This window comes from Triturus cristatus, chromosome 2_1 (assembly GCF_964204655.1).
Source record: "Triturus cristatus chromosome 2_1, aTriCri1.1, whole genome shotgun sequence".
Taxonomy (NCBI): domain Eukaryota; kingdom Metazoa; phylum Chordata; class Amphibia; order Caudata; family Salamandridae; genus Triturus; species Triturus cristatus.
Window position 1 is genome coordinate 516,600,155 of NC_140581.1, and position 11,739 is coordinate 516,611,893.

General features: G+C 41.3%; 1 protein-coding gene across 1 annotated transcript; it reads right to left on the minus strand.

Moving 5' to 3' along the window:
* Positions 1-2,415: 2,415 nt before the first annotated feature.
* RPS23 (ribosomal protein S23) lies at positions 2,416-11,248 on the minus strand. Its single transcript, XM_085632420.1, has 4 exons — positions 11,112-11,248; positions 6,686-6,845; positions 4,952-5,072; positions 2,416-2,606 (listed from the first exon to the last, which is right to left on the minus strand). The coding sequence occupies exons 1-4, from the start codon at positions 11,113-11,115 to the stop codon at positions 2,460-2,462; spliced, it is 432 nt and encodes a 143-aa protein (XP_085488546.1). The 5' UTR covers positions 11,116-11,248; the 3' UTR covers positions 2,416-2,459.
* Between the last annotated feature and the right edge of the window lie 491 nt (positions 11,249-11,739).

Below are 11,739 nucleotides of genomic sequence, written 5' to 3' on the forward strand. Positions count from 1 at the left end.
CTCAACTTTCATTACCCAATTACATTTGATAAATATTCCAACTTGTGGTGGGCTCAGAGTATTCCCGGTCAGATCAGGGACACTTCTCTGTAGTCACACATTGGTCAAGAAGATATGCCTTCAAATAAACCTACCTATAACTAAGGCTCCCCGTTTTCTGTGATTACAGATAAATCCAGACAAAACATTCATTTTCTTGTCTGTATTTTTAAATGTGGATAAAAACAGAAATTGAGTTGTTTTTTTGAGTACTTCTAAATACCGTCTGACTGCCAGGCCAACAGATGTGTGAATTGATAGATAAGGGGGTTAGAAAAGACAGGAATTTTAGTGAAGAGGATTTAACAGCAGTAGATCGGAACAAGGTTGATACTGAAATATGCATATTTTCACATAGGTGCACCGAGTTTGTCTTCTGCGGGTGTTCACAGCACTGCATTTGTCACCCCGAGTGGGGCGGGTATGCTCAGACGTGAGTCCCGAGCTCTCCATGCCACTGGAATCAAGCTATCCTGAAGAGGGGTGAAACCCCGAAACCGGTCCTAGGATGCTTGTTTCCAGTCCAGGGAGGACCCTGGACTAGCAGTTCGGACTTGACTGTTCCCATTGCGTTACAGCAAACAAAAGATGGACGGAATGCTGACAATGCAGACATTCTCCCCCAGTCAAGAGATCTGGGTTAAATCCATCGTTCTTTTGCCCACTACGCCACCCCAGTTTAGACGTGGCCATATGCAAATCAGTCTTGACCCTGTGCCTCATGGGAACAGTCCAGCACGAACTGCCAAGCCATGTCTTCCCTGGACCGGAATCAAGCATCCTAGGACCGGTTTCTGGCTATCAGCCGTCATCAGCCAGGATAGCTTGACTCCAGTGGCGTAGTGAGCACAGGACCCACGTCTGGGCATACCCATCCCACTTAGGGCGAAAAGCGTTACAACAAACAAAAGATGGACAGAATGCTGACAATGCAGACATTCTCCCCCAGTCAAGTGATCTGGTGGGATGGGTATGCCCAGACGTGGGTCCCGCGCTCACTACGCCACTGGAGTCAAACTATCCTGGCTGATGACGGCTGATAGCCAGAAACCGGTCCTAGGATGCTTGATTCCGGTCCAGGGAAGACATGGCTTGGCAGTTTGTGCTGGACTGCTCCCATGAGGCACAGGGTCAAGACTGATTTGCATATGTCCATGTCTGAACTGGGGTGGCGTAGTGGGCAAAAGAATGATGGATTTAACCCAGATCTCTTGACTGGGGAAGAATGTCTGCATTGTCAGCATTCCGTCCATCATTTGTTTGTTGTAAGGACTGTTCCCATTGGGCACAGGGCCAAGACTGATTTGCATATGGCTGGGTCCAAACTGGAATGGCATGGTGAGCAAAAAAACTATAGATTTAGGCCCAGATCTCTGTACTGGGGTGAATGTATGACACTGTTCTGCATTCTGTCCATCAAGTTTTCTGCACAGCACTGACACCTGCCAGACATCCAAGCGCGAGTGCATATTTATCGGTTTAATAAATGTGGAAATACTAATTTCAGCTTAATTTTTCCACAAAACCCAAAAATAAATACAGCTAAAGTTAGCCAAAAATATATATGGATAAATACAGATGCCATAAAACCGGGAGCCCTACCTATAACTAAGTCATGTGATAACACAAACTATGTCCTAACATGTCCCCCTTCAAGGCTTGTTCTGGGTTCATTTGTTACCAACTCCATCTGGATCAAACCCCCACTGCGGCTCATGCAGGCCCTGTTATATGGCACTTATTGTTGGCCATTTACACCAATATTTGGCTGATGCAAAGATGGTTTGCTTCTTGTACATGTGCCAAGTATTGCTGCTTACTAAACTCCAATTTGTGCTTGGGACGACGGCACTGTCTTGCTGCTACAGTTACCTCCAACTTGAATGCATTATTGAGCTTTTTATAAATCAAATACATTTTTGCAAAGCCAATTTAATTTCGAGTGCAGTAGTTAACAGGAGTTTAATTCCACTGGTGCTGTTCTGGGCAATAGCAACGGTTACAGAATGTACAGTCTGCTGGCAGATAAGCTAATCAAGATCCTAAAAAACATACAACCAGACATGGCACCAGTTCGCACTGTGGAGAGGATTTAGCAGTCCAATTCTTTATTTCCCACTGCACTTCGCTGCAGATGGAAATGTTGTCGAAACACAAGCATAAACCTACTTATATACGTTTACACTTTAAGCCCAAGCCTTATGTAAGCATTTCACAAAACTCACTGAACCAAATGTAAAAGTTTACATTGCATACAATCAGCAAGACAGCGAATTTATTAAAATATTGTATTTAGTTCTAAACAGACCATTTAAACAGGTTTAATTATGAGAAATAAAATGCACATCACAAGAAAAATGAAATCAGACTGCAGAGTTAATGAAAATATTTATTGTGCTACTGATCACAATCCAACAAATTTAAGATCTTGGTCTCTCCTTTTTGCCTTTGTACAGGGCTAACAGGGAAACGTTGGCTACTTTTACAACCTTGAAACGGACTCCAGGGATATCACCAACAGCATGACCAGCACGACCAAATCCAGCCACAAGAACTTCATCGTTCTCCTAGAAAGATACACAAATAGTAATTAAACTTGTTTTGCGTGTGGAGTCTTAATTTCCACACAAGACTGCAGCACACAACTAACCAGCAGTAAAAAGGTTCATATGTCCCACAAAAGGGTCAAAACAAATGTCTTCAGGCAAGAACAGATGCAATGGTGTACACCACGCCCCCCCCCCCCCTTTTCATTCGCAGAGTCACAAAATATACAGCAATACTTCTGAAGTCAAAGATGCACTAATCAAACAAAACCGGTATCAGCAGCGGCAGGAGTCAAAGTTTGTAAGTTGTTTTATCTTGTAGACCACCAGACTCTTCTTAAGACATTCTGGTCTACTACTTACACTAGTCAATATCCATGTTGGAAAACCAGTCTCCAGATTTTAGTCCAAATACATTAAAGTCATTTAGACCTATTCAAATTGAAGTTAACAGTATACAGTAAGCACAGTGGAAGATTGAGCAGACAAAGACTTCACATTTTACAGCTGATTCTTTGTACTTTAGTGCCAGTTTGGACAACAGGAGAAAAAGGAGGAACTGAGTGCTTAGAATATTAAATATTAACAGAAAATGTAAAATTGACTATTTTAGAACATTCTTAACATGTGAAGGAGTATTAAATTGGAGGCTAAAGATTAAGTCAGTATTCTCAAGTAAGATTCACGAGAGCAGTGCAAGTACATCAAACAGATTATAGTATGGATAATGAGTGATCTCAATTGAATTTAGAAAAACTCCAACCTCATTAAAATGAAACTTTTAAATTGGTTTTTGAGCTACACAAGAATGACTCAGTGGGGGTTCACCGAAGTCCAGTTAAGAGTCGGGGGGGGGGGGGGGGGGTTCCCAAACATGAAGAGGTTTAGAACCACTGCACTTACTTCTTAAGCCTCAGACATTCTGATTTGTTAAGTACATGGAGTCATACAAAGTCTAAGATACCTTCAATCAAACGCCTAGGGACCTGCGTTCACATTAAGAAATATCACCCACCAGTACACATAGAAGGTCAGAGCTTACACGGAGACACTAACACCTAGCAATAGCCAGGTTACATTAATGTGCTAAACAAGTGTCTCCAAGAAAAAAAGTTCTCAACTACACTCTGAAAATAAAGTAATAAGAAGGCCAAAATGTTGGAAAGAGGATGAATCGCAGGCCTTCAAAAGTACCAAGGAGAGAACACAGTCTTTGGAAAGCATATGGCAGCAGACTAAAATCAGACTGAGAATTTGGAGAGTTGGGGCTTACCATTAGAAAGTGATCATAAAAGTTCCAAACACTTACATTAAAAGATACTGAATAACTGAGGGACATTTGAGCGAAATGGATATGAAGCATCCATGTGACTAGCACAAGCAAATTAAGGTACTCTATCTTTGGACCAGAAGACCATCAGATAGCCACTTCAGCTCATCGATACCCATGTTGTGCTCAAATATCAAAGATTGTTTATTGGAAAGCTTTGAATTGGAAACCCTCCCGGGAGGGTAAAAGAAAATACTTTTGTTGTAAACGCTACGCTGGATTTTCTTCTTAAGAGTTTATCCCATGGACGAACTCCAGATTTTTATGGATTAGGCGAGGGACTTGAAATGTAATCCAGCTTTCTACGAGCATGGGTAATCCTCATCTACCGCCCGCCAAGAGTTTTTAACGTCCAAATCACTTTTTGTAAGAAGATCTTTTTATCAGCTGCAATTTTTGAAGTCGGATAAATTTGTCACAGTAGTTGAATTTGCAATTTACAAGAACTTCCTCTATAGACCTTTCTTCTTGCATTATAATGGGGACACATGCTTTGGTCAATTAGTGTACATTGAAAATGAAACCGCTTTCTGAAGAGGGTGCGGGTGAAGGCAAGATATAGGTCTGGTTTAAAGAGGGTTTATATGTTGGCATGGGAGACAATGGTTTTAGTTGCACCGAGCAGCACCCAACCATTGGGCCTCATTTGCCCTTATACATTCATATACGTGCCACACTAAAGAATGGTTTCAGACTAATGAGCTATCAAACCTACTCGGATGAAACCCAAATGTGACAACTCCAACATAGAAGCTCCAAAAACCAACTACAGTAACACCCCCCGCCCCCAAAAAAACAAGTAGTACACTGAAGTGCAAGGAATATATAAACGGATGCCCTGGGGCACTCAAATCTCTTAAAATTTGACAGTATTTTTCAATCATCTTTCAAGGGACTGAAAGAAAACAGGACGATATGGAGTAGTGAAATATGGGTCATACAGCCCCAACCTCTACCCCAGCAAAATAGCTAAGCAGACATCTCAATACAGTTCACAAGTAGTAACTGTTTGTAAATTACAATGGTGAATTTATACCTCAATGAAGTTCAAGCAACCATCGTTGGGAACGAAAGCAGTGATTTTCTTGCCGTTCTTGATCAGCTGTACTCGGACACACTTCCTGATGGCAGAGTTAGGCTGCTTAGCTTCTACACCACTGAAATAGAAAACTAAGTTAACAAAACACACAAACAGATTACAAAAAAAAAAAAAAAAACCTTGCGAAAAATGGCATTTGGTCACAGGCACAATTACACAGACCTGCCTAAACAATTCTGGACAACCCATAGATTATGTCCTCAACTAATTTAAATGATCAATCTCGGAAAAACATTAAAATAAGGGGAAGGTGCTTTTGAGAAAAAAAAACAATAACTAATCAGTGGTAGACTGTACTCCTCGGCACCACACCATCAGTGTTTTCAAATAAATAAAATAAGATGCTACAGCAGCAGGTATTCTACTTCGTAATAAAGGATGCAAAATAATGTAGATATCTTGCAATTTGCTAACAGGTGGAGAATATTCCCTCACGTTGACATCAATTGCTGCATTCGTATATCACCCACAGCAACAGTAGAGGGTGTTAAACGTTAATGGAGGGTGTATGTCTTGTGGTTTGTCAAATTGGTATTTTTCTAAGCAACTGTAACGATCCTAATCTGTGCCAGATTTACACTACAGGGTGGTTATTTTGACCAAGTACTCCATTTTACGACTGCTAACCATGGCCACCTAATTATACAGTATCCACCCCCCACAACCAGCAGTAAAGAACCAATACAACTCCAATTATTAAGTCTACATGACCTTTGTATGAAAACTGGTGAACACATGCCCAGAAACTATTAGTAAGGCAGACGAGAGGAAAGAAAAAAAAGCATTTAAACTGAATAAAATATGGAAAAACAAACTTCGTTTTATAGGTCTATATAGGTTATTAATCCTCAAATTAAGCACCCTTTTGAGAAAATCTTAAAATATTAACTGGAGTTTTTGAGGCGGGTCAATTCTCAGGGCAACAGTGAACGACACGGTAATCAAATACACAATCCAGTGGTAAGCAAGTGTCCATATTTGTGGAGCGTTTAAATGTACAGTTATTAACTTTTGTTTTGTCTTTTGGATTACATCTCACTCGATATGAAGTAGATTAGTTCATACATATGCAGCTACAGGGCAAATAAATAAAAACTTAATGAGGTTAGGGGCTGAGGTAAAGCTATTTATTCCCTTGCTTCTACCTCAATAGTGTGCAGTCTTTACAATCACATGCTGGCATGCTTTAATGATATTTCTGCAGACCATGCCACTGGATTCATTCCGCAGGGATAAACAAAACCATAGGATTTTCTAATGCATTAAAGCTTTCTTATAGTACACATTAATCATAAAAATACTATAGTTGGTTAGTCATGTTTGAGTGGTGAACCTTGGATTTTTTAACCTAACAGACCATGAAAACTTACCAAAGAACGATACCGATGACCAAGTACACCAGTGGGGACTGTGCATCAAGTTGCATTTTTGGGGCAAAGAAGGAATTACTTGATGCTCAGAACTTCTGTTTATTCCAATGACATTAGGGAAGTGTTCCATTTTTAACAAACAAAAAAGTGTAGGTGCTTAAACTTTAATTTAACAGTCCAAGCACTGCTGAAAGTTAATATTAGGAAACAAGGCGACAACCTGGCAGATTATTCCTTGGGAAAGGCAAAAGCAAAACAGACTGCCAGTCCTGACAGGAGAATGTACCTTTGATGTACTCACACTTTTTCTAAGACGATTCCCTTGGCGTGAGATGCTCCTCCAAAGGGGTTGGCCTTCAGAGCAGTACCCAAATGAGCCTTCTTGTATTGTTTGTCATGCCATTTCTGTTCACGACGGTGAATGCGAAGCTTCCTAGCGGTACGAAGTCCACGGCACTTCCCTAAAACAAGGTCAATAAGAACATTCTCAGGAGTGTGGAATTAGATAAAATACATACTGTACACGGGTCAGGTTGCTTCTGAAACCTACTTGTCAATCAAGAAAAGAATCCACTTGTCCTAATGGTGCAGTGCAGCAGAAAATGATCAAGTAAAACCTTTTCCATTTGTTTGAGGAAAAACGCACTTTCAAAAGCTCAACAGATTATGCATGAGCAAACCTACACCTGCAAATTAGCCCACGCTAAAAAACTGTTCGTACTTTTTTGGGGAGTTTTATACAGCGCAAACTTGACCCAAAAGGTATCAGATCGCTTTACATGAGCACCTGTTGTGTTACACAAGGACACATTAATTTTTTGTTAGGCACGGGGAGATGAAGTGATTTGCCCAAAATCACGGGATGTTGAGCATCATTGCTGAGACTCAAACCTGGTTCTCCAGATTTGTACTCGACCGCCCTAGCTGTTAGGCCATAGCCTCTCCCCTACTTTTCCTAGGAGTACAATTTCCTGGCCTACTTCTGTAAATTCTTGTGGATTCATGGAAGCTGTAAATGTGCACTAATGCAAAGACACGTACCATGGGTGTAATTAGTGGACTTTCTTTAATAGTCTGGCCTCTAATTAGGTCTTGAGTTAACAAAGACCATTTGTTTTTTTTATTAAAATCTTCTATCAATGGATTGGCTTCCGCTCTTTCACAAGGAGCATATCAGCACACAAAATAGTTCTATTCAGTGCTAGGGACTACTGTGGCAATATATTTTTTTAAGACCAAAAATATTGCTTTTTGCCAATTTTTGTTCTACTGGTGAGAGCCTGGCAGGTCGCACAAAGTTTTTGAAAAAACATATCGAAACAAGACATGCATTGATGAAACAAAAGAAAGCTGACCACCAATAGAGGGAGAGGTATGGTGCAGCAGCCAGAGTGGTTAACTCCAGAGAACAGGGATCACGGTTCGATAGACGGCAGCAGCTTAGCATCATGACATTCTGGGCAATAGCTCTCAATCTCCCCGACGGCTCCACAGCGCCTGAATACCCTTAGGGGTTATAAGTCTAGCTTTACAAATCTGGAATTATTAATTATACCCATTGGCTTTTCCAATGCTAGTTTATTTTCATGTTTTTTATTATCTTATTGTAACCGGCTGTACTGGGTTACCATTACAAATATTTTTGGTTAATACTAGCATGCATCACATTTTAATGATGCTTCAAAGGAACGTTACCTACAATTTCACAGTAGTTAAGCAAAATGTTGTTTCCTAGTTGCATTTTTTTATCAACTTTTTATTTTTAAACCAAAGGACCATCAATCTTACCTTCGAGCTTCTCCAGATATTTGCATCTAATTAGAGAGCATTGTATGTTGCCTCATTTTGTTACCCTTTGCAAATACATGTACACATTTTTACATGGGAACCAGTCAGTAGTGCAGTTCGAGCTTAGACAAACTCCATACAGCGCTCACCCTAATAAGAAAGGCTTTGTATTACAAACCATAAAAAACAAGTTTGAACACCATTAACATACGGACACTAATATTATCAACTGCAGACAATGAATGCCCTTCTCGGATCCATAATATAGTACTGTAAACTGGCAGCCAAAGGTGTGTGCTGCAGGGATTGGGCCTACTTGTCCCAGGGACAAAATAAACATAAAATCGTGTTGTACTTCACCCTAAACAATATGTCCTGGGAGTCAAGCTATACGAATTCCATACCTGACATTCTGCATAATACTCCTTCGATACTATACATTAAGAACACAAACATGTTCAGAGCTCAACGCTGTTGATTTCTTATGCATTAAATGTTATGAAGAGCATTGTATTATCAGACGGTCCCCTTTGATACTATTTGGTTTTATTTTCTTAACATGCATGTCGCCTAGAAAAGGTAGCTATAAGAAACTGGCACATGAGAAATTTTACAAATTGATATGATATATATATCTGCCTTCTACCTCTAGTAGACAAATGTTTAGCTAGATAGGGCGATTCAGGAGCATTTGTTTTGGGGTGTGCAGTGAGAATAAAGAACGCTTCTTGAAATGATAGCATGTCTGAAGTACATACGGGGGACGAGGGTAGTCATGGTGCTAAATTAATATTTCCTACACATGGGCTGCAGTAGTTGGTCAGACCGATGTGGAGGCAGTGACATTCAGTACAGTGGAATGAGGGCTAAAAGCACCAAACATGGTTATAGCAGAGACGAACAAAGCGTGGAGGATAAGTCGCAAAAATCTTCAAAGACAGTAGGTGACACTGGTGGCAAGCCTGCAATTTAAGTGGAATCATCACACGACAGTGGAGTAACTGAGAGTGAAATCAGACTAAATGGAGAACTAATGGGGTAAAGAGAGGGAGGAAAAAAAATTGTATGCATTATAACTAATAAATGGTTGTGTGAAACCAAAAAACAGAGTGGAGCATAGCATGCCAAGATGACCACCATTATAAATGCAAATATCTAGGCTGTAAATAAAAAAAGTGTGCCATCATTTCTAGCCATTGTTCCCATGAGGCACAGGGTCAAGGCTGATTTGCATATAGCTAGGTCTGAACTGAGGTAGCACAGTGAGCTAAAGAACGATAATCGATTCAACCCAGATCTGTGACTTGGGGGGGGGGGGGGGGGGGGGGGGGGGGGTGGAGTGTCTGAAAAGTTTCAGTACTCCGTCTATCATCTTCTGGTGTTTGCATCATTTCTTGGAGCACATACAACACAGAGCAATTCATAACTGCATTGAATCTACCATGAGCATTCCTTATGTGATGCAGTCAGAAAATAGAAGATAAACCAGTTGTGTACATTGTTTTTCTTCTAGCGGGTGCCTCTCATACTTGTTGAATACAATATTAGTATGGCATGCACTCTTGCACCCAGTTTTGCTAGTTACTGCTTGCAAGGGACGCATCTGCATTATGAATGCCATGTTGGATAAATGGGCACTACTTCTTGTGGGTTCAAAGCCAAGCTATGGGGCTAAATACAGAATCAGCTTTTCACACGGGAAATAGGTCTGCAATGACACTTTTAGAATAAAACGCGTAATGTTGATACTGCTGGCATATGTTGTGACTAAGCACACAAGTTAAGTGGTCACTATATGAACTATTTGTGTTCCAAGAAATGGTCAAGTGCACAAGTAGACCATCTTTAATAACATGGCATTTCTATACACCTGTGTAAATGTAGTAAGGGGTATGGTTTTAAAAGATGCTCGCGTAGATAGTGTCATGATGAACAAATAAAACAATCAAACCGCAAATGGCATTCTAAAAGTGACAAAGGTTCCCGTCCAGGAACGAGAAATATTAACGGTGCAGCCTGTGCAGTGGCACCAGGGCTCAGGATCCCTGTACACCTCAAGTCTGACGAGTTTTACTCTTCAACACGGACCTAGGTTGGTTCTTTTCTCCATGCTCCCAACAAGGCAGATGGCAACCTAGTATAACAGGTTAAGACCCTTGAAATATTTTAACACGCAAGAAGTGATAAAGGAAAGGAGATTTTAGTACTGACGAGCATACATAAAGATATACATTTAGAGGAGGTTAAAGGCCAGCAAAATAAGTCCGTCGTCCTATAACTCAAGGACTAAATATTTATTACACTTTTTGAGGTTAATATAGCGCGAACTCTACACCAATGTATTAGGACGCTTCACATCAAGACCGTTTACATTATACAAGGACATTTTATTGTAGGCAAAGGGAGACAACGTTCTTTGGCCAGAATCACAGGTTCTTGAGCCAGTGCCGAGACTCGAACCAGAATCACCAGGTCCAAAGTCGGCAGCTCTGGCCGCTATGCCACATCTTCACATTTCATAATCTAAAGGTGAAATGAACTCTTAAAAGAAAGGAGTACGGAATTTATTCTTTACCGTAAAACCATTTTGTTTGACATCAGCACTGACCCCTTCCCCCGCCCGATCCAGATTACAGCTCTAAAGGGCAAACAGTTTTGCTTAAAATGACATCAGTACTGACCCCCTTCTCTCCCCCCCCCCCCCCCCCCCCGCCCAATGCAGAGTACAGCTCTAAGGGACGGCCTCGTTGCAGAATACACCACCAGTCACACTATGACGGCTAAGAGCTGAAAACCCACGAGGAGGGACGTTAACGCGTGCCGCCGTCGGAGTCCATGCCCCTTGGAAGACACAATGTCCGTTCCTCGGACAGACACCATACAATACTTCGCCGCATACAGTTTTACAATTCGCCGAACCACCGAGAGCTCAAACTCACCCATCGTGTCAGCTTCAGGTTACGGAGCGGAAAGGAAGAAACCCACAATTCACCGCGCGAAAGGAAGGCCAGCAAGGACCCCAACCTCAGGGCAGCCGTGCCTGTCTGGAAATGTTACCCACAATTCGTCGCGGCGCAGGGCCAGCCTGTTTTAGTTAATTATTTTATAAGACATCATCGAATGGCGTCCATGTTAGGTGTGGGCGGACTGAGGCATCACATACGTTGTCGCAATGCTCATAGGTAACTGCGATTAGCATGTGGCTTCAAAATTGTTGTCCTGGTGTAATTAGGGTGACCAACTGGCATTGGTGCAAATTCAGGACGGTGAGTGTAAAAATTCAGGACAAAGGGTCAAAATTCAGGACACAAATTCAGGACAGGAGGTCAAAATTCAGAACAAAACTTCAGGACAATAGGCACGTTTTACAGACACATCAGAGGATATTGCGCAATAGTATATAAGTAAGCCCAGCCATATCCAAACATATTCAACCATTTGCAAACCTATCCATCATGTATACTTCCATCGATCATTTCACTCATCCGTCCCTTCATCCATCCTTTCACTCATCCATCCATTATCCATCCATCCACCTTTTCACCCTATCCATCTGTACACTCATCC